General features: G+C 47.3%; 1 protein-coding gene across 11 annotated transcripts in view; it reads left to right on the forward strand.

Annotated features, from left to right (window-relative positions):
* Positions 1 to 23,328, forward strand: part of CKAP5 (cytoskeleton associated protein 5) — a 334,214-nt gene that overhangs the window by 114,747 nt on the left and 196,139 nt on the right. For all 11 annotated transcript variants that reach the window (XM_063944545.1, XM_063944546.1, XM_063944541.1 and 8 more), the window contains exons 12-25: positions 262 to 390; positions 501 to 686; positions 764 to 868; positions 963 to 1,073; positions 1,155 to 1,247; positions 1,380 to 1,565; positions 1,646 to 1,740; positions 1,902 to 1,959; positions 2,031 to 2,156; positions 3,014 to 3,150; positions 3,265 to 3,439; positions 3,612 to 3,725; positions 5,490 to 5,618; positions 5,718 to 5,912. In XM_063944545.1, coding sequence (XP_063800615.1) covers positions 262 to 390; positions 501 to 686; positions 764 to 868; positions 963 to 1,073; positions 1,155 to 1,247; positions 1,380 to 1,565; positions 1,646 to 1,740; positions 1,902 to 1,959; positions 2,031 to 2,156; positions 3,014 to 3,150; positions 3,265 to 3,439; positions 3,612 to 3,725; positions 5,490 to 5,618; positions 5,718 to 5,912 — 1,839 coding nt within the window. The remainder of the gene's footprint in view (positions 1 to 261; positions 391 to 500; positions 687 to 763; positions 869 to 962; positions 1,074 to 1,154; positions 1,248 to 1,379; positions 1,566 to 1,645; positions 1,741 to 1,901; positions 1,960 to 2,030; positions 2,157 to 3,013; positions 3,151 to 3,264; positions 3,440 to 3,611; positions 3,726 to 5,489; positions 5,619 to 5,717; positions 5,913 to 23,328) is intronic.

Consider the following 23,328-nt stretch of genomic DNA (forward strand, 5'->3'; position numbering starts at 1 on the left):
TCTAGTGTCCAGATAGACAAAAGGGTCTGTTGACGAAGACTTGGAAAGAGATAAAGTACCAACCAATCAGCACCCAACTGCCATTTTACAGGCTGTGTTTGAAAATTAGTTAGGAGCTGGTTGGTTGGTACTTCACCTCTCCCCAAGGATTTGTAAATAGACCCCCAAATATTGGTTTATCCCAGAGAATAGGTTTTCAGTCTTTGTAGGATAACTCGGATACGTTATGCGTTTGCTTATGTAGTCTGTTTTACTCAACAGCAAATCAATGATTCTGCTCCAGAAGTCAGAGATGCAGCCTTTGAGGCACTGGGTACCGCCCAAAAAGTAGTTGGTGAGAAAGCGGTCAACGCTTTTCTTGGGGAGGTGGACAAGCTGAAGCTCGATAGGGTAAGATACTGGCCCAAAGCTGTAGTGTCTATGTAACCAGTGCATGGCTCTCTAGTCTTTCTTAGCAGTGTGCACCAAACACTTTTAAATGAGTTTATTTTACTTCTCAGATCAAAGAATGTGCGGACAAAGTTGAACTAGCTTATGGTAAGAAGACAGGAGGGGTATCTGGTGAAAAGAGAGAAACCAAAGCACCTGCTGCAGGTCTAGGGAAGACTGCACCCTCTCAGAGTGCAGCCAGTGAGAAGGATTCAGCCAAGCCTGGCATGGCAGCCAAAAAGCCACCTGCTGCCAAGGTATGTTTATTTTAGTGAAGACTGTCTACACCCTGAAGAGTTGTGCTGGTGCTTAATACCTTCTTTCTTCATTACAGGCTGGAGGACCAGTCAAAAAGGCCAAAGCATCAACATCTGCTGCAGGAGGTGCTAAAGGCAAGAAGGCAGCAGAAGCCAAAGAGGTTATTGAACAAGAGCTGTCGGTAAGTGTACTGGGGAAACCCAAAGTGCCATTTCAATAAAATCGCTCTTCTAGTGACATCACTGGGGCATGTCTAAGAAGCGGTTGTCTTGTAGCCTGAGGCCTGTGAAGAGAAGGCGGCAGCAGTTCTTCCTGCCTCTTGCATGCAGCAGCTGGACAGTGGCAACTGGAAGGAAAGGTTGGCGAGCATGGAAGAATTCCAAAAGGTAACTTGCAGCTTGTGTAGTAGATTGCATGGAAGTTTCTGATTCACTTTGTAATCTGTGTATTCGGATGGCTTTCTCCAGGCTGTTGAGACCATGGAACGGAATGAAATACCCTGCCAAGCACTGGTCAGAATGCTTGCCAAGAAACCTGGTTTTAAAGAGACGAACTTCCAGGTATGCTTAATCCCAACCTCTTTGGTTTAATACTGTGGTGTTTTGTTTTTTTTTTGTCCCCCCCCCCCCCCCCCCTCCTCTCCGTCTTTACAGTCTAGATTGCTTACCATCTTTACATCATTTTCTGTCCAGGTCATGCAAATGAAGCTACACATTGTAGCTCTCATTGGGCACAAAGGTAACTTTTCTAAAACTTCTGCCAATGTGGTCCTGGATGGGCTGGTAGACAAAGTGGGAGATGTCAAATGTGGAGGGAATGCCAAGGAAGCTCTGAGTGCTATAGCCGAGGCCTGCTCACTACCATGGACAGCTGAGCAGGTAAGAGTGCCACCCAGAACCTGCTGCTACTAATCGGGGCAAGCTATTCATCCCCTGATGTATTACTTCTCCATCTGTAGGTTGTATCGCTGGCTTTTGCACAGAAAAATCCAAAGAACCAATCGGAAACGTTGAACTGGCTCTCTAATGCAATTAAAGAGTTTGGTTTTGCTGGGTGAGTACTCTAGTTATAGCTTTGGCATCATCCTTACAAGACAGTACCATAGGGAAGTATGCTATAGTGCTGTGGTAAAACAAAACCCGCACTTAATAGCAGCAACGTCTGTCCTCATCTTTGTCATGTCATCTAATCTAAATCTAGCCAATCATTTTCAGGATCCATGTCAAGGCTTTTATCAGCAATGTGAAGATTGGTCTGGCTGCCACAAACCCAGTAAGTGTCTTATGGATGAGTTACTTGTCCTAGTGCCACTTCCTCTCTGACTCATGATGTCCTCAAAATAGGCTGTTAGGATCTCCACCATCACTTTGCTGGGTGTGATGCATCTGTATATGGGAGCACCACTACGCATGTTCTTCGAGGAAGAAAAGCCTGCTCTTCTCTCACAGATTGATGCCGAGTTTGAAAAGGTGTGTAGTTTCCTGGAGACTGACATCTGGTATACAAAAGATGCATGTGTGTGTATATATAGTTCTCTCAAGCTTTTTGTTTTAATTAGAAATGATCTCATGACCATCACAGTATCGTAGCATAAACAGACTTCTTAGTGTCCAAGGTTATATGATTGAGCTTGGATTCATGGATTTTATCTCATCAAAGATTGAGCTAGTAAATCTAAAGGGGGTTACACACGGAGCGATAATCTAAGCAATCTGACTAGATTGCTTAGATTTACAGCAAGATCGCTCCGTGTGTAGCCCTAACGGCAATAGCGATGCGCAGCCCTGCGCATCGCTATCGCTGGTGCTAGATTGGCCTGCCGTGCAGGCCAATCTAGCGGGTCGCTCACTTCACCCGCTGGGTGAAATGAGCGGTCTCCCCCTGCACGCTCAGCACAGATCGCGCTGTGCTGAGCGGTTCGCTCGGCACACATCTCTCCCGCATCGACCCGTCTATATGGGCCTTAAAGGGGAGATTGTATGCTTAATTTCTAAACCATCTGACTAGATTGCTTAGAAATTAAGCACTGCTCTCTCCGTGTGTATGGTCCATAACGATGCCTGGCCCTGTGCATCACTATCACTGGTTCTAGATTAGGCAATGCAGGCACAATCTAGGTACATCGCTCACTTCACTGCTGCCCACCTACTTGCTCAGCACACATCGTGCTGTGCTGGGGGAGATGTGTGTGCTGAGCATTCCCCTTGTGTACCCCCCTTTAGACCAAACCCATATTCAATTTTACTGGAGCTTACGGCGAAATGCGTGCTGGGCGTATTGCCTGTTCTAGCCCTCCAGTGTTTTAACACTGTGTTCCAAATTACAGGTGAAGGGTCAGACTCCACCAGCACCGACTCGTGGTTCTACCAAGACTGGCTTGGGTGGTGAGGAAGGGGATGATGGAGAGGATCAGGATGATGCTCCTGCTGATGTTATGGATTTGCTGCCAAGGACCGATATCAGGTGATTTGGGCTTCTAGTTGAATATGTAAAAGTGTGTGTATATATAATCTATCTATAAAACGTACTACTTTACACAAGGCATTCTAATTTTTTTGTTCCCTTGCTTTCCTCTAGTGATAAAATCACCTCTGATCTAGTGTCTAAAATAGGGGATAAAAATTGGAAAATCCGCAAAGAGGGTCTTGATGAAGTGACTGCCGTAATTAACGAGGCAAAGTTCATCCTTCCCAATATTGGAGAGCTACCAAGTGCACTAAGTGGCCGTCTCACTGACTCCAACAAGATCCTGGTATGTGTTGCGCCCTCCCTGCAGTTTAAGATAAAACATGCATTTGTAAGATGTTAGGACAGTCTTATCCTCTAAGGTTTTAAAGTTCTTCCTGCCCCTAAACTGATCAAAGCATTTAGAGAATGATACTGCTTTTGTAGCCACTTCTCATGAAGTTAATGTGTGTTCTCAGGTCCTGCAGACTTTGGGCATCTTACAGCAGCTTGCCACCGCCATGGGTCCTAATATAAAAGCACATGTTAAGCATTTGGGCATGCCTATTATTACAGTCTTGGGAGATAGCAAGGTAAGTTTATACAATATGTTTGGCACTGCCACTATTGGCATTTTTATCTAGTGTGTATCAAATGATTTGTCTACTGGTGTGAAGCTGGAACAGTTGTAGTGTTTTAAGTTTGAGCTGTCCATAATACCTGATCATTGTCCGTGTCACTTAACTTTAGAGCGACAGTCATTCCATCCATACTTATCCAGTTAAGGGACTCTGCATAACCATGGGGTACAGATGGCTGAGGGTGCTGATTTCTGGTAACCCTTCATGTTGCCACCCTCTCGCAAGATGTGCTTGCCTCCTGTGGGGAACCACTCACTGCTGCAGTTATTAGCAGTCACACTACATGTGCAGCAGTGCTGGGACCAGGCTCCAGGCCCTGCAGGTGTTTTGCGGTCCTGATGAGGAACTTTCCAGTAGTGTATACTAGAGCGTCTGCCCTATGGAACTTTTCAGGATCACAATTTGGAATGTCTGACTGAGAAATAATGTGTGTGGTGTAAGAAGTTTATTCACCTGGGATGGACTTAATCAGTATGTCCAAAGGAATAAGGGGCTGATTATGGGGCTTACTGCATGCCTAAATCTCTAGGTCAGACTTCTCAAATGCGATCTTCAAGGCACCCCAATGGTCCAGGTTTTAAGTTTATCCATGCTTGGCCACAGGTGACTAAATTGGCACCTCTGTCAATTTGACTTAATCTTCAGTTCTGAGCCATGGATGTTTCTAAAACCTGGACAATTGGGGTTCCTTGAGGACTGCGTTTGAGAACCTCTGCTCTTGGGGATTACTGTGTGCCTAAAGCTCTACCTGGAGCTATGCAACTACTGCTATCCTGCGCAGTAAGCCCCAGAGGGTGCACTTAATGCAGATGTTTTTTTATTTATATTATTATTATTATTATGATTATTATTATTATTATTCCTTGCAGCCTCAGCTGTGGGGAAAAATCCACATTGTGACCCCCTTGGTGCTTACTACGCAGGGTAACTCCATAACTCCAGGCGCTTAACCCAGAATCAATGGGTTAACTGGCGTTGGCTGCACAAAAATAAATGTGCTAGTAATTGTAAAGCTCCAGAGCTGCAGCTGTGCGTTAAGCCCCACTGCTAATTGAATCTGCCCTTAAGATAACTCTTGATAAAAGCGGAGTCCCTGAATCCGCACTAGTACTGTGGTCCTACAATTCACCTGAACAGACTTGTCCTTTTTTTTTTTTTTTTTTTTCCCCTCTGGTTGCGTAAGGTCACCACTGGAGTTGTAACTTCAAATAGGAACTTTCTCCTTCATCCATTAGGGGACACTGGAGGCTTATGACAGTGGGGTATAGATGGGTGATTGATTGGAGCTGCCACTTTAAATTTTAGAAGTGACTGGCTCCTCCCCAATTGTGACTACAGACACCTGCGTAGCGGGAGGATTGTCATCACAGGTCGTTGTCCTAGCGTTAAGGGTGGAATTAAGTGTTAACTAACAGTTAATGAAATGTTCTGCATTGCTTTACAAAGCATTTCAGTGTCACGCCAGTCCACACCCAGTGGAGTTTACAATCTATATCTACCACATGGACACACATGGGTTCGTTTTTATTGTAAGAAGCCAAGGTACAGAAACCCATGTGGACACTCACAGGAAGAACATACAAGCCCCACACTGCAATGGCCCTGTTCAGGATCTGAGCTGACCTCAGCGCTGAGGCAGTACTGCGTGTTCAGCATGGACTGTTTCCTAACTACTGCCATTTCTGGTAGTATAATACGGTTTCCTCCTCCTTTCAGGCAAATGTTAGGGCTGCAGCGCTAGTGACGCTCAATGCTTGGGTGGAACAGACTGGCATGAAGGAGTGGTTGGAAGGAGAAGATCTCTCTGAAGAGCTGAAAAAGGAAAACCCTTTCTTGAGACAGGAGGTACTTTGACTCTTACTATGTGTGCACATACAGAGGGGGGCACTTCACAAGATAAAGGAAACTTAACATGATTTTAAGTTTCTTTTTCTTTGTTTCTAGCTTCTTAAATGGCTGGCAGAGAAACTGCCCACTTTGTCCACTGTTCCTTCGGATTTACTGCATTGTGTCCCACATCTGTATTGCTGCCTGGAGGACCGTAATGGGGATGTGCGTAAAAAAGCTCAGGAGGCTCTGCCCATGTTCATGATGCACATCGGGTTTGAAAAAATGTACAAAGCAACTGGCAAGCTGAAAGTAAGTGTCTTAAATGCTTTTAATTGACATCTAGTGGAGGAATTCAGCTGAGGGCGACTCCTCACCTGGCCGATAATACATAACAGCTGCTGCGCTTTACGGCAGCGGGATCTTGCTCAAAAATGTTTGCTACCCTATAGTGTAGCAAGCACTCTATACGAAGGGTGCGAGTAGGGGTACTGCTGCCAGCGTTTAAGCGAAACAGCAATTCAGACTCCAGCGTACACACACACACACACACACACACACACACACACACACACACACACACACACACACACACACACACACACACACACACACCACCATTGGAGTTGTACTCCAACAATCGGGTTTGTATACAGCTCTGAATCGGGCCCTGTGTCTGTAAGGTGCAGTGTCTGGGATTGGATTCAACACTCAAGTCAGCTGATGACTTTCACGCCGAGTGGCAGGACCGTTCTCAAGTTAAGCGAATACCAATATTATGTTCCTTAAATAATTTATCTATCTGGCATTCTGGATCATAGTTAGATAACTTATATGGTAATGATCAGATTCACTAATATCCCTGGTTCATGTTGTATTGGCTGCTTAAATTTGTTTATACAAGTGCTGCTGTGGATTATAGCAGGTGTTTTTTTTTTTTTTTTTGGGGGGGGGGGGGGGGGTGTTGTGGTTTAATGTCTACCATATTAAATGTTAACTTAGATAAAAATTATTTGCATTTCTCTGACGTCCTAGTGGATGCTGGGAACTCCGTAAGGACCATGGGGAATAGCGGCTCTGCAGGAGACTGGGCACAAAAAGAAAGCTTTAGGACTACCTGGTGTGCACTGGCTCCTCCCCCTATGACCCTCCTCCAAGCCTCAGTTAGATTTTTGTGCCCGACCGAGCAGGGTGCAATCTAGGGGGCTCTCCTGAGCTTCTTAGATAAAAGTTAGTTTTAGGTTTTTTTATTTTCAGTGAGACCTGCTGGCAACAGGCTCACTGCATCGAGGGACTAAGGGGAGAAGAAGCGAACCTGCCTGCTTGCAGCCAGCTTGGGCTTCTTAGGCTACTGGACACCATTAGCTCCAGATGGATCGAACACAGGCCCAGCCTCTGAGTCCGGTCCCATAACCGCGCCGCCGGCCCCCTTACAGAGCCAGAAGCAATAAGAGGTCCGGAAAATCGGCGGCAGAAGACATCAGTCTTCATCAAGGTAGCGCACAGCACTGCAGCTGTGCGCCATTGCTCCTCATGCACACCTCACACTGCGGTCACTGATGGGTGCAGGGCGCTGGGGGGGGGGGGCCCTGAGCAGCAATATTAACACCTTGGCTGGCAAAAATACATCACATATAACCCCCAGGGCTATATGGATGTACATTAACCCCTGCCAGAATCCATAAAAATGCGGGAGAAAAGTCCGCGAAAAAGGGGCGGCGCTATCTCCTCAGCACACTGGCGCCATTTTTCCCTCACAGCTCCGTTGGAGGGCAGCTCCCTGGCTCTCCCCTGCAGTTAATACACTACAGAAAGGGTTAAAAAGAGAGGGGGGGGGCACAATTTAGGCGCAGTATACATATATATATATATATGCAGCTATAAGGGAAAACACTTTTTATAGGTGCTATCCCTGTGATATATAGCGCCCTGGTGTGTGCTGGCATACTCTCCCTCTGTCTCCCCAAAGGGCTTTGTGGGGTCCTGTCCTCTATCAGAGCATTCCCTGTGTGCTGTGTGTCGGTACGGCTGTGTCGACAGGTATGTGGAGGATAATGAGGTGGAGGCGGAGCGAATGCCTGTAAATATGTTGTCACCCCCTGCGGGGTCGACACTGGTGTGGTTGAACTTATGGAAAGATTACGTGAAAGTGTCAACTCCTTACATAAAAGGTCGACGACACAGAACAGCCGGCTACTCAGCTTGTGCCTGTTCCAGCGTCTCAAATGTCATGGGGGGCTCTAAAATCGCCCGCTACCTCAGATAACAGACACAGATGTCGACACGGACACTGACTCCAGTGTCGACGTCGATGAGACTGGTGTACCTTCCAAATAGGTCCACCCGTTACAGGATTGAGGCAATGAAAAATGTATTACACATTTATGATTATACCCCAGGTACCACATAAAAGGGTATTGTGTTTGGTGAGAGAAAACTATTGGTAGTTTTTCCTGCATCTGAGAAATTAAATGAGGTGTGTGAGGAAGAGTGGTCTTCCCCCGGTAAGAAATTGATAATTTCTAAAACGGTTATTGGCAGCGTACCCTTTCCCGCCAGAGGATAGGTCACGCGGGGAAACACCCCATAGGGTAGATACAGCGCTTACACGCTTATCAGAAAAGGTGGCACTACCGTCTCCGGCCGCCCTGAAGGGACCTGCTGATAGAAAGCAGGAGGTTACCCTATAAGATATAGTCACACACTAGGGCATTATATTGCGACCAGCCGTTGCTTCGGCATGGATGTGCAGTGCTCCCGCTGCGTGGTCAGATTCCCTGTCGGAAAATAACTATGGATAGGGACAATATTTTGCTGAAAATAGAGCATATAAAAGACGTGGTCTTATACATACGTGATGCACAGAGGGATATTTGCCGGCTGGCATCAAAAATAAGCGCTAGGTCTATTCCTGCCAGACGGGGGTTATGGACTTGGCAATGGTCAGGCGATGCCGACTCGAATCGGCACATGGAAGTTGCCCTATAAGGGGGTAAAACTGTTTGGGGGTGGTTTTTCAGACCTCGTTTCCACAGCTACTGTTGGGAAATCGATTTTTTTTGCCACAGGCTACCCCACAACAAAAGAAAGCACCGTATCAAGTACAGTCCTTTCGGCCCCAGAAAAGCAAGAGGGCTAGAGGCTCATCCTTTCTGCCGAGAGGCAAAGGTAGAGGAAAAAGCTGCAACACACAGCTAGTTCCCAAGAGCAGAAATACTCCCTGCGTCCGGTAGGTCCACAGCATGGTGCGGGGGCTGCTCAGTCGGACCCGGGTACGGTGGGGGCCCGTCTCAGAAATTTCAGCGGACAGTGGGCTCTCACATGGATCCCTGGGTCCTTCAAGTAGTATCTCAGGGGTACAGGCTGGAGTTCGAGACGTTCTTCCCCCCGCCGTTTCCTAAAATCTGCCTTACCGGCACCTCCCTCTGCCAGGGAGACGGTGTTGGTGGATATTCAACACTATAATCACAACAAGTGATTGTCAAGGTGCCCCTCCTTCAGCAAGGAAGGGGTTACTATTCCACAGTGGTTGTGGTACCGAAACGTTTCGGTGAGACCCATCTTGAAATTAAAATACTTGAACTTTTATATCAGAAGATTCAAGTTCAAGATGGAATCTCTCAGGGCGGATATTACGAGCCTGGACGAGGGGGATTACAGGGTCTCCCTGGACATCAAGGATGCGTACCTGCATGTCCCCATTTACCCTCCTCACCAGGAGTACCTCAGATATGTGGTACAGGACTGTCACTATCTGTTCCAGACGCGGCCGGTGAAGTTGTCCACGGCACCGAAGGTCTTTACCTAGGTAATGGCAGAAGTGATGATACTCCTTCGCAAGAAGGAAGTTTTTATTATCCCGTACTTGGACGATCTCCTGATAAAGGCGAGGTCCAAAGAACAGTTGGTAGTGGGGGTAGCACTCTCTCGGGAAGTGCTACAACAGCACGACTGGATTTTCAATATTCCAAAGTCACAGCTGGTCCCGACGACACGTCTTCTGTTCCTGGAAATGTTTCTGAACGCAGACCAGAAAAGAGTGTTTCTTCCAGTGGAAAAAGCTGAGGAGTTGTCATCTCTAGTCAGAGACATCCTATAACCAGGACAGGTGTCTGTACATCAATGCACACGAGTCCTGGGAAAAATGGTAGCTTCGTACGAAGCATAATTCCATTCGCAAGGACGTTCCAGTGGGACTAATGGTCCGGGTCCCATCTACAGATACAACAGCGGATAACCCTGTCAGCAAGAAACAGGGTGTCGCTGCAGAGGGCTCATCTACTAGAGGGCCGCAGATTCGGAATACAGGACTGGGTCCTGGTGACCACGGATGCCAGCCTTCGGGGCTGGGGTGCAGTCACACAGGGAAGAAATTTCCAAGGAGATTTCGCTTCACATAAATATTCTGCAGCGAAGGGCCATTTACAATGCCCTAAGCCAAGCAAGGCCCCTGCTTCAGAACCAGCCGGTACTGATCCAATCAGACGACATCACGGCTGTCACCCATGTAAACAGACAGGGCGGCACAAGAAGCAGGATGGCGATGGCAGAAGCCACAAGGTTTCTCCGATGGGCGACCTACACCCAGGAGAATGGGGACTTCATTCAGAAGTTTTCCAAATGCGGGTAAACCGTTGGGAATGACCACGGGTGGACATGATGGCGTCCCGCCTCAACAAGAAGTTGAAAAGATATTGCGCCAGGTCAAGGGACCCTCAGGCGATCGCTGGGGACGCTCTAGTGACACCGTGGGTGTACCAGTCGGTTTATGTGTCTCCTCCTCTACCTCTCATACCCAAGGTACTGAGAATAATAAGGCGAGGAGTGAAAACCACACTCGGGGTTCCGGATTGGCCATGAAGAGCTTGGTACCCGGAACTTCAAGAGATGCTGGCAGAGGACCCTTGGCCTCTGCCGCTTAGACCAGACCTGCTGCAGCAGGGACCCTGTCTGTTCCAAGACTTACCGCGGCTGCGTTTGACGGCATGGCGGTAGAACACCGGATCCTAAAGGAAAAGGGTATTCCGAAGGAAGTCATCCCTACCCTGATCATAGCCAGGAAGGATGTCACCGCAAGACATTATCGCCGCGTTTGGCGAAAATGTATTGCTTGGTGGGAGGCCATGAAGGCCCCGACGGAGGAATTTCAACTATGTCAATTCCTGCACTTCCTGCAAGCAGGGGTGACGTTTGGGCCTCAAATTGGGGTCCATCAAGGTCCAGATTTCGGCTCTGTCGATTTTCTTCCAGAAAGAACTGGCTTCACTGCCTGAAGTTCAGACTTTGGTTAAAGGAGTACTACATATTCAGCCTCCTTTTGTGCCTCCTGTGGCACTTTTTGGATCTCAACGTGGTGTTGGATTTCCTAAAGTCGCATTGGTTGAGCCACTTAAAACCATGGAGCTAAAGTCTCTCGCGTGGAAAGTGGTCATGATGTTGGCCTTGGCCAGGCGTGTGTCAGAATTGGCGGCTTTGTCATGTAAAAGCCTTATCTGATGTTCTATATGGATAGGGCAGAGTTGAGGACTCGTCGTCTGTTTCTCCCAAAGGTGGTCTCAGGTTTTCACTTGAACCAACCTATTGTGGTGCCTGTGGCTACTAGGGACTTGGAGGATTCCAAGTTGCTGGACGTAGTCAGGGCCCTGAAAATTTTATTTTTCCAGGACGGCTGGAGTCAGGAAAACTGACTCACTGTTTATCCTGATGGCACCCAACAAGCTGGGTGCTCCTGCTTCTAAGCAGTCTATTGCGCGCTGGATTTGTAGCACTATTCAGCTGGCGCATTCTGCGGTAGGATGACCGCAGCCTAAATCAATAAAAGCCCATTCCACAAGGAAGGTGGGCTCATCTTGGGCGGCTGCCCGAGGGGTCTCGGCTTTACAACTTTGCCGAGCAGCTACTTGGTCAGGGGCAAACACGTTTGCAAAATTCTATGAATTTGATACCCTGGCTGAGGAGGACCTGGAGTTCTCTCATTCGGTGCTGCAGAGTCATCCGCACTCTCCCGCCCGTTTGGGAGCTTTGGTATAATCCCCATGGTCCTTACGGAGTTCCCAGCATCCACTAGGACGTCAGAGAAAATAAGAATTTACTTACCGATTAATTCTATTTCTCGTAGTCCGTAGTGGATGCTGGGCGCCCATCCCAAGTGCGGATTGTCTGCAATACTTGTACATAGTTATTGTTAACTAATCGGGTTCTTGTTGTGAGCCATCTATTCAGAGGCTCCTCTGTTATGCTGTTAACTGGGTTTCATATCATAAGTTGTACGGTGTGGCTGGTATGAGTCTTACCCGGGATTCAAAATCCTTCCTTATTGTGTACGCTCGTCCGGGCACAGTATCCTAACTGAGGCTTGGAGGAGGGTCATAGTGGGAGGAGCCAGTGCACACCAGGTAGTCCTAAAGCTTTCTTTTTGTGCCCAGTCTCCTGCGGAGCCGCTATTCCCCATGGTCCTTACGGAGTTCCCAGCATCCACTACGGACTACGAGAAATAGAATTATCGGTAAGTAAATTCTTATTTTAATTACAAAATGCAGATAAATTCTACTCCTTCTAATCAGCACAGTGACATCAATATTCGCTAATAGAATTGCAGGTTTCATGAGTACCTGGGTAATTTGACGTAGCTTCCAATGAAAGAAAAAATTTTCACAGCGCTCAGCAACTGATTTTCTCATTCATCCACTAGGGGACACTGGAGCATCCTTAGACATTAGGGGTGTGAAGCTTGCAACCGGAGGTGTGGCACAATCTAAAATTAGCATTGTTTGCACAGCCGGTTCCTCCCCCTTCACATCCCTCCTCCCTCAGTTTGGAAAATTGTGCCAGGAGGTACAAGCACAAAAAGGAGCTGCTGCTCCATGAAGAATAGTTATAATTTTTTTTTTCTCTTTTAATTGACCCAATCCCTCCTAACTAAAGGGAGGGTGCAGGTTTTCAGGAAAATATGGTAAATGCCCGATCCCACCTATATGAAAGGGGGTGCAGGCTTTACCAGATGAAGAGCCTGCGTCCCCCTAATAAAAGGGGGACAAAGTTCAGGTGCTGCGTCAACTAATGAAATAGGGGACAAAGCCAAGATGATTTTGAGACAAGATAGCTTGTATCTCTCTGCAAGAGATCCTCTAATCGTGAGTACTGGGAGATCAGAGTGCAGCTTAGGCTAGGTTTTTTATTTATTTATTTTTTTCTCTCCACTTTACAATGTATTATACTCAATACTTTATTAACCTTCCTCCCCCTCTCAAGTCTTGCGCGCTGCAGCTATCGGCTGCGGTTGGCGCGCGGGAGCAAGTACGGCGCGAGACACTGCATGTTCCCTGTATGCAGGGGGAGACAGCAGAGCTCGCGCGCTACACAGGGAGAGAGAGCAGAGAGCGGTGCTCGGGCGCCGCTACGGGACCTTGTAACAGTGGTCCCGGCGTCAGCCGGCCGGCGGGAGGAAGAGAGAGAGAGAGAGACATTCTCAACAGCGCCGCGCGGCTGAGCAGTGTCTCAGCAGCGTGCGCCGATATACTGGAGCTGCGGGAGGGCCACTTTTATTAGGCTGTGGATGGTCACAGATGTGACCAAGAAATTTTAGTGGCGGCCATTTTTATTATGACTGCAGGCGCCAGTCTGAGGGAAGGATGGGTCTTCCTCCCCCCTTCCCCTCCACTATGCAGGGCATAGGGGAAGGTATTTTCTTACAGGGTTGCTCCCCCTGCTGTTCTGACTCAACAGGTAGATAGATGTATGTATGTATGTATGTATGTATGTATGTAAATAAGGGTACCGGCGACAGGTGTTGTTTAAAAGGCAGTAGGTAAAAAGATAGATTTAAAAGCCAAAAACTATGTAATAATACAAACAAGCTTTAATATCACATAAAAGCGGATCAAAACATGAAAACACTGATAAAATCTTATAAGCATAAAAGGTCTTAGTAAAAAGTAAGCACTTCTAACTTAGCTTTTAAAATAGGCAAGGGAGTCACCACAGGGAGCCCAATGCGTTTCGTCACAGCTGACTTCTTCAAATGTATATATATTTATATTTTAGTGCTGCGGAATTCTCAGACAAAGAATTTCTCATCAGATTAACACCTCCCGCACAAGCAGTAACAATGTGCAGGGCGGTTAAAAGGCCTCTTCCTCTTGTACCGGTAGCAGTAGAGGAAGAGTGTCTTCTCATTGATACGAAAGGTGAGGTAATGGAATCTAACCTAGTCGCCGATCTTCCAGAAGAGGACACGGCTATCTCGGGTCTTGTTTCTTTAATCAAAACAAACGGAGATCCTAAAGTTTAAGGTAGAATAAGTAATGGAGCCAGTAGATTCGAATTGTTCGAATCCCGAAGGCCACGTTCAGCAGCGTTTCCTATTCCTAAATCCCTCCAGTCTCAAATGGAGGAGGTTTTTGGAAACAACCTGTCAAACGCTTTCAATTTCCAAATGGGGTTTCCAGTAACTTATCCCCTACCTAAATGTGTAATGTATAAGTGGGAGATTCCGCCGGTAGTGGATGTTTTCCTAGGAAGGTTGTCGAAGAAGTCAATCTTACCGTTACCTACTGTAACGACTTTAAGAGGTTGACACAGCTTTAAAGTCAATTTTTTTTTATTTTATTTTTTTAGCAGGTGCAATACAGAGACCTACGGTCGTCTGCGCTTGGGTTAACAAGGCCATAGGAGCATGGTCTGGACGCATAGTACAGGCTATTTAGGGGGAAAATGGCTTGGAAGAAATTACCCAACTGGCGGAGCACATTCGAGAATTGGCTTCATACGTGTGTGAAGCCTCTAGGGATATTCACAGGATAGCATTGGGCATCTCTGCATCAGCCATATCGGCTAGATGGACAGAGAACGGCATGGAGACTCTGGCACCAAGGGGCGGTAAAATCCATCCCCTTTGAGGGTGCTATGCTTTTCGGTCCAGTGTTGAACAAGTGGATTTCGCAAGCTACAGCAAGGACGTCCACTTTTCTGCCTACTCCTTATGCAAGAGCCACTCAACAGGTTAGGAGAGTTTATTCGGGACTTGCGTGTAACTTCTTTAGATTTCAGTCCTTGCGGGCCCGAGGAAGAGGTTTTGGTACACAAGTACGTGGGGGCAGAGGTAAAGGCCGCCCACAGGCAGCAGCCAAAAACCGTGATAAACCGGCTGGCAAGACCGTGGCAGGACGGTCTCCCGGCTCACCTGGGATCCCCCTTGGTGGGCGGAAGTCTGGAGATTGCCTCGGTGCCCTCAGAAACCATAAGCGCTACTGCCAGCAATTGAAAAATTACTACGGTCAGAGGTCATTATTCCGATGGACGCCTCTCGGAGAGGAACGGCTATCTATTCCAATTTAAAAGTTTTAAACCGGTCTCTGAGTGTCTACTAATTCAAGCTGGAATCAATCCAGTCGGTCATTGCAGGCTTAGAACATGCATATCTGCATATCCCAATCTGGGCCTCTCACCAGGCTTACTTAAGGTTCGCACTGCTGATGGAGTGCTAACAATTAAGAGCCTTGCCGTTCGGTCTATCATCGACCCAAGAATCTTTACCGCAGTTCATGGCATTCATGGTTGCAGAATCAAGACTGTTAAGAGTCACGATTAGTCCTTATCTAGACGACATGCTAATCAAGGCATCCCCTCCAGAACAGTTGATCAGGGATGTTCAGACATCTCATCCATTTCTCATTCAACATGAGGGGATTGTGAATTTCCAGAGATCCAACCTCATGTCAACTGAACGGATTCAGTTCCTCAGTCTCATCTTGGAGACTGTACCATTGAGGGTATTCCTACCAAAGAACAAGGTCCAGGACCTAAAGAGATTAGTGACTCAGGTACTGAGGTCACAGATGGTCTGTCTACACCTCTGTGCGGAAATTCTCGGGAAGATGGTGGCGTCTTTCGAAGCTTTCCAGTACGGCAGGCTTCATTCCCGACCATTACAGATGAACCTCATTGCTCAGGGAGCAAGGTCACAGGAATCTCGCAGCAGGCAAGAGATTCGGCATTTGGGATTGGAAGATCCTGACAACAGACGCCAGTCTCAGAGGTTGGGGTGCCGTCTTAGAGGAACATTAGTTTCAGAGCATATGGACGCTACTAAAGAGCAGCCTACCCATACACATTCTCGAACTAAGCAGTTTTTACAATGCGCTTTTCTTGGCCAAAGGACAAGTCATGGGTCAACACGTAAGGTGGCAGTCGGACAATGTCACGACGACTGCACACGTAAACCGTAAAGGAGGAACAAGGAGCGGGATGGCGTTAAAGGAAGCCACAAAGATCTTGTTTTGGGCAGAAAGGCGAGACATTATCCGCTCAGCAGGTTCATTCCAGGTGTGGAGAACTGGGAAGCGGATTATTTCAGTCACCAGGACATGCATCCGGGAGAGTGGTGACTCCATCCACTGAATTTCGACTGGGTGGTAATGACATGGGGTCTACCTCAAGTCGACCTAATGGCATCTCGGCAATACCATCGGCTGCCCAGATATGTGTCCAGAACAAGATCCAGCAGCAGAAGTAGTGGACGCATTAACACTTCCTTGGGGTTACAGGACGGTTTACGTTGTTCCACCTTTCCAACTCATACCAAGGGTTCTGAAAAGGGTTCTAATGAGAACGAGTGTCGGCGATTCTAATCGCACCGGATTGGCCCCGCAGGAGTTAGTAACCCCCGCCGGTCTGAGTACCAACGGAGGATCCTTGACGGTCACCTCAGAGAGAGGACCTGCTATCGCAGGGACCGTTTCAACACAGACCTGAACAGGCTGCGTTTAACGGCGTGGCTATTGAAACCCGGATCTTATGAAACATAGGTAGACCAAGAACGGTCATTCTTACGATGATTGCCGCTAGGAAGCCGGTCACTGCCATACACTACTACAGGAGTTGGAAGAGGTACTTGGACTGGTGTAAGGGGCGTGGGTGGAATTTGACGAACTTCCACTTATCCAGACTTCTATTTTTCCTTTAGGCAGGTCTGGGGGTAGGACTGAGGCTGGGCTCTCTGAGGGGTCAAGTTTCGGTTCTATTCATCCTATTTCAACATCGGTTAGATTCCTTACCAGAGGTTCAAACTCTTTTACAAGGGCTTCTTGGGATCCAACCCCCCTTTTTCGTCCTCTTACTGCGCCTTTGAGCTTAAATTTGGTGTTGGAATTTTTGTGATCCAACTTTTGAGCCGTTGGCAAGAACAGACCTGAAATATCTCTCTTGGATGGCCACATTAATGCTTGCCTTGGCTCCGGCCAGGCGGGTTTCTGGGTTGGGAGCCTTATCGTGTAAGAGTCCCTTTTTAAATTTTCATAAAGGATTGGGCAAAACTCCGTACATGAGCAGCTTTCCTTCCTAAGGTTGTTTCGGGGTTTCGCATAACCCTGCCAATTGTGGTACCGTATTTCCAGGGTCTCGCAGATGGAGGCGTGTCCTTGGATGTAGTCCCAAGCGTTACGGATATGCGTACACGTTACGTTGTCCTTCAGAGAGTCGGACCTTTTGTTTGTCTTTAAGATGGGCCAAAGAAGGGTTGGCCAGCATCTAAGCAATTTTTGTCTAGCGGGATTAGGCTTACCATTCGGCAAGCCTATCTTTCCTGTGGTTTCAGAGTGGGTGCCTCATGGGCGGCAGCGGCCAGTGGTGGTTCCACTACTCAACTTTGCAGAGCGGCAACGTGGTCCTCAACCCACATGTTCGCGAAATTTTACAGGTTTGATACCTTTGCGTCCGGGGACTCTAAGTTCGGACGTTTAATTTTGCAGGCCACCGACAGCACTCCCTCCCTGGGGGATAACTTTGGGACGTCCCCTAATGTCTAAGGATGCTCCAGTGCCCCCTAGTGGATGAAAGAGAAAAGAGGATTTTGGTACTTACCGATAAATCCATTTCTCTGAATCCTCAAGGGGACACTAAACGCCTGCCTCGGTGCTGTCAACCTGCTGCGTTCACACTACCTGTTCACAAAGTTTGTACAAACAGCGTTAGTTTTTCAGTTAAGTGTTTCTTGGGGGCTCTTTGATAGGTTGTACGGTTCGGTTCCTCGCCAGGTGCTATAGTGTCATGTCCGATTCTCTCAGTCAAATTTTCCAAACTGAGGGAGGAGGGATGTGAAGGGGGAGGAACTGGCTGTGCAGACGATGCTAATTTTAGATTGTGCCACACCTCCGGTTGCAAGCTTCACACCCCTAATGTCTAAGGATGCTCCAGTGTTCCCTAGAGGATTCGGAGAAATGGATTTATCGGTAAGTACCAAAATCCTCTTTTTTTCACATAGTAACAGTTTCAATTAATTTGCTACATTCAGTGTGCGTGAAGTTTTTCTAGGAGATGCACCTTTAAAATTTAATAAAATAAACCGCATAGAACTTCTTACTGAACCTCAGAGTCCAGCTTGGGGAGCCAGCAGTATAATTTGGCTGTGTGGCAACACCTTTAAATGTCCATATATAAGATTTTGTGCTCCGTAAATACAGAGTGCACACAGTCCGATTTTTATCAAAATGGATGTTAGTGTTTCGATCCAATATGGCAAATCACCTAGGTAATGCTTTTTCAATAGGTTTTGTGGTCTGGCCAGACAATTTATTATGCATACATAGTGGTCTTGACACTTTTTCGTGTCTCCGCTGCCTGCTACAGGTGAATCTCCCAGCTGCTGGGGCTTATCTGGTAGTCGCAGCCATCTCTAGGGATCATGCATGTAGTACTGGAGCTGGTTGCTTTTCACAGCAACGGTATATCAAACCGGGTGGTGGATGTCCAATGTATTTAACAGCTGAACACGTTTCTTTGCCTCCTATCGGTGTCAGTGGCTTCCTCAGAAGTGAGGAGGCCGCTGACACAGATAGGAGGCGGGGGAAAGGGGTTGTTAATTGATCCATAGCTGGATAGGACCACATGGTTTAGAGTTCAGTAATACATTGCCCAGCTCCTAGGGAGCCTGATATGCAGTTGACACGTGCATCACATCAAACCCAAACTCCCCTGTAGTGGGAGCACAGCTGCTTCTCTCCTGTGGGATCAGTGGTTCAATCCCACTGCAGATGCTTGGCTGAGACATCTAGTGAGCTTGAGGGATTTGTCATCTCGTGCTGTTCTCCCATATGATTTGACTTGTTTGGTTTCAGCACCAGAGAATGAAGTCCCTTAACACCCAGATGACGGACAGTCTGGGGCTTCATCATCCGTGTTCACAAAAACCATGGCCAAGATAACGTTCCAAAGGGATGACCTATTCCCTGCTTACATTGTTAAATGCCAATTCCTACTTTAAGGACTGATTATAACATCCACTTGAGTACTTGTAATTGACAGAGGCAAGGTTTGGTGAAGTCCTTGCTGGCACACAGCGATGTATATTTTTGCATGATGGATCTAGGGAAGATGGCTTTCACCTTTTCTTTCATCCACTAGGGGACACTGGAACAGTCTTAGACATTAGGGGTGTGAAGCTTGCAACCGGAGGTGTGGCACAATCTAAAATTAGCATTGTCTGCACAGCCGGCTCCTCCCCCTTCACATCCCTCCTCCCTCAGTTTGAAAAATTGTGCCGAGGAGGTACAAGCACAAGAGGGGAGCTCCTGCTCCCAAAAGATTTATTTATTTATTTTATTTCTCCATTTATGACCCAATCCCTCCTAACTATAAAGGGAGGGTGCAGGTTTTAAAAACAAAAACGGTAAATGCCCGATCCCACCTAAATGAAAGGGGGTGCAGGCTTTACCAGAAAAAAGTCTGCGTCCCCCTAATAAAATGGAGACAAAGTTCAGGATTCAGAGACCATGATTCCCACTACAGGGGTCGGCATCTCTATACTGACACCAACTGTGAGTACTGTCTGTTTTGGATTAGCTCCGCAGGAGTTGCAGCGTTAAGCCCACAGCGGCGGCCGGAAGATCCTCAGCCACCAAGGCAGGCATTGTGGCTTAGTAGTAAGGTCACTACCTATGTAGCTAGAGGTCTGTGGTTCTATCCTTTCATTTCACTGAATGTTTTGCGGGTTGACAGCGGTGGGGAGATCACGGTCAGCGGCGCAGCAGGAAGCGCGTGCGCCTGACCGGAGTTTTCCTCCTGCCTCGGATCCTTAGCTGACACTGTGGATCAGTAGGACAGCGGTGGGGCGCAGCAAGCGCGTGCGCCTGACCGGAGCTTTCTGCCCGCCTTCGGCCCAGCGTGCAGCTCATAGCGGCGGCTGGAAGATCCTCAGCCGCCACGAACGATGTTAATTACGGCGGCGGGGAGATAATTGAGTCAGCAGCGCAGCAGGGAGCGCGTGCTCCTGGCCGGAGTTTCTACCCGACTTACAGTGAGCAGCGTCCCCAGATAGAAGATAGGGGCACAGATGGCTGCTATTCCCTAAGGTACAGTTTTATGTTGGCTGTAGAAGTCACAAAAAAATTTCAATTGCGGCCATCTTAAAAGGATGGTGCAGGCGCCAAATAGGGTTAGGGGATAGATACGCCCCCTATCCTTAAGCAAACCAGTTGGATCAGAGGGAGGGATATCACACTAGATAGAGCTCCCTCTGCTGTTAACACTTATGGTACTGAAAATGATCTCCTGTAATGACAGAAGGGGAAACATACAATTTTTAAGTTATATTTTCAAGGGATTCTATTAAAGGATCCTGTGGAAAATAAAAAGCGATGGTTCGTCAACCACAACATCGAAGCAGAATCACAGTTGGATGTGCGTTGGGTTGCAGAACGGCTGGTATTAAAAAAACAAAACAAAAAAAAATAAAAATTTTCTCTAAAAACCTTTTGATAATATACAGCCACTTGAATCCAGTTTACCTTTGCTTCAGTTATCCGTCACAATCTTTCTCTTCCTAGTTTAAAGGGTGAAAGCACTGCAGACTGGTCTGGGATGGGATTTAGTCAATATGTCTAAAGCACCAACCGAGACCTATTATGTTGGGGATCTTCACGGAAATGGCGGAATCCCACAAACAGCACTCTGAATGGGCTGTGGGATTCTCAGACGATGGAAGAATTTATCATCAGGTTAATGCCACCCGCGCAGGCAGTAACAACTGTGCGCAAGGTAGTTAAATGACCTCATCCTATTATACCGGAATAAGAGGAAGAAGAGGGTCTCAGATTTCCAGGGCTCCCAATATTTCTACGGCCTTTCTCCTCCTAGTCGAATAGGTGATAGTCGGGCTGAGTGGTATGTATTCGGTAAGGTAAATAGGAACGCAAGAATTACTGTGGTTGCTCAAATAAAGGTGCACTAAAGTTAACTCCCCTGGGGTGTGCAACTCTAAAAATGGGCACACAACCAAGGAGCAGTAATCCGTCACGGTTCGGAAAACATACCCTGACATACACTGTATTTTAACATTTAATTATGGGCTGCGGTCCTTATGAAAACAGAGTAATTCATAGTTAGAATTACTCCATTCGCAGGGGTATAACAAAATGACCAGAAACAATACGGAGACCCCTTCCTACCCTACAGTAGGAGTGGAAAAAGGAGGCCTGCTCTCGTAAAGGAGAGCAGACCGTTACAGGCGTAAACAACTAGAGGAGGCCAGTAAATGCTTCCAGACTCCCAAATACTATTTTTACCTAGCGGAATATGTCCGGGAGTTAACCACTTATACTTACAGGCTAACAACGTTAGCAGCCCGATCTGGGCTATATCTCTCAATGATTTCTATGACTAACAGACTTTCGGATTCCACAGAAGGGGAAAGGATCCCATAAGAATGGGGGGGGTTCCCCTTGCCTAGTCTGTTAAGGGGGCATTCTTTATTATGGCAGTCCCACATAAAAAAAATAAAAAGTCGAGGTAGGTTGCAATTGACATGACAATCCAAATTTATAGTTGCATGACCTCACAGGGACCTGGGAGGTTCGTGTTTCGGTAAAGAAGATATAGTTACCGGGTTGGGAGGCAATTTCCCTGGGAGGGGAAGCCTTCTTTTGGTCCATATATTTTAGGACAGAGAGGAGTGAGACCATATCGGTCTACTGGGTATTATAGAAATATACCCATAGACAGTTGCAGTTATTCTGGTCCATTATTAACCTATTTTGGTTCTTAGTCTCGTGCTAGAGATACTATTCTTAATAGGGGGGGGGGGGGGTGTTAAGGTTGGAGCGGTCTAGGTAGACAGTCCGAAGATGGAGAAGAGAAGTTTGTATCAGCAGGTTTTATCTCCATATATTAACGATAGATATTGACAGCGCCTAGGCTGTCATTCCATTCAAAGGCGAAGGCGTTACCGAAGACAATTCGGAAATTACTACACAACGGTTGCCTGTGGCCTAACGCATACCGTGTCTGACCGTAATGCGTGAACCCCCTGGTTTTATACCCACCGGCGAGCGACATTACTATTAACATCCCTATTCTCAGGGTTCTCTTCAAATCTGGTTTGTCGTGCCCACAGATGGACTCAATCCAATCGGTCATTGCAGACCTTGACCTGGAGGAGTCAGTGTCTTTGGACATAATGGAATATTCTGATTTGGACTCCTCACCAAGTACTTAGATTTGTGCTGGTGAAAGATCATTGCCAGTTGGGGCCTTACCATTCGGTCTATCTTCAGCCCCAAGATTTTGGAAGAGAAGGGTCGCAAGTTTTAAAAGGTTAGAGGTCACGATCATACCTCGTCTAGATGATCTGCTGATCTGGGGCACCTTCCAAGAACAGCTGATATTTCTCAACAGGGATGGATTGTAATTTCCAGAAATACAACCTCATGCCAATTCAAAGGATTCACTTTCCAGGTCTCATCTTGAAAACAGTAAAATTGAGGGTAGACCTACTAGACTGCAAGATCCAGAACATACAGAGTCTGGTGGCTCAAGGACTACAGGCACAGATTTTCTCTATACCTGGGGTACAAATCCTCGGGAAGATGGTGCCGTCTTTGGGGGCTCTGCAGTATTGCAGACTTCACTCCCAACCATTCCAGATGACCCTCATTGCTCAAAGAGCAGGTCGCACTGGCTTTTTACATCGCAGAATCCGAGCTGTCCTGCTGAAACGTCAGTTTCAGGGCAGATGGACGTTACGGGAGGGCAGAGTACCCATAAACATTCTCGACCTGAGAGCGTTTTACAAGGCGCTTCTCTTAACCGAAGACCTAGTCAGTACAGTCGAGCATTATCACAACGACGGCTTACATGAAGCGTCGAGAAGGAAATAAGAGCGGGATGGCGTTAAAGAAGGCCACAAAGATCTTGTTGGGGGCAGCGAGGTGAAACACCATCCTCTCGGAGGTGTTCATTCCAGGTGTGGAAAACTGGGACGCAGATTATCTCAGTCACCAGGACGTGCATCCGGGAAAAGGGTGCCTGCATCCACGAATTTTCGATAGGGTGGTGAGGAGATGGGGTCTACCTCAGGTGAATCTAACGGCATCTCTGCAAAACCATCAGCTGCCCAGATATGTGTCCAGGACATGAGATCCAACAGCAAACGGAATGGACGCATTAACACGTCCATGGTGTTACCGGGGGATTTCCATTTTTCCACCTTTTCCACTCATACCCAGGGTTCTGAAACGGTTAACCGAGAAGGAGTGTGGGCGATTCTAATTGTACCAGCTTGACCCCGCAGGAGTTGGTACTCAGACCTGCAAGGGTTACTAGCAGAAGATCCTTGGCGATTACCTCAGAGACAGGACCGGTCATCTCAGGGACCGTTCTAACACAGACCTGAACAGGCTGCGTTTATTGGCGTACCTATTGAAACCCATATCTTAAGAAACAGAGGGATACCAAGAAC

The sequence above is a fragment of the Pseudophryne corroboree genome, chromosome 11 (genome assembly GCF_028390025.1).
Source record: "Pseudophryne corroboree isolate aPseCor3 chromosome 11, aPseCor3.hap2, whole genome shotgun sequence".
Taxonomy (NCBI): domain Eukaryota; kingdom Metazoa; phylum Chordata; class Amphibia; order Anura; family Myobatrachidae; genus Pseudophryne; species Pseudophryne corroboree.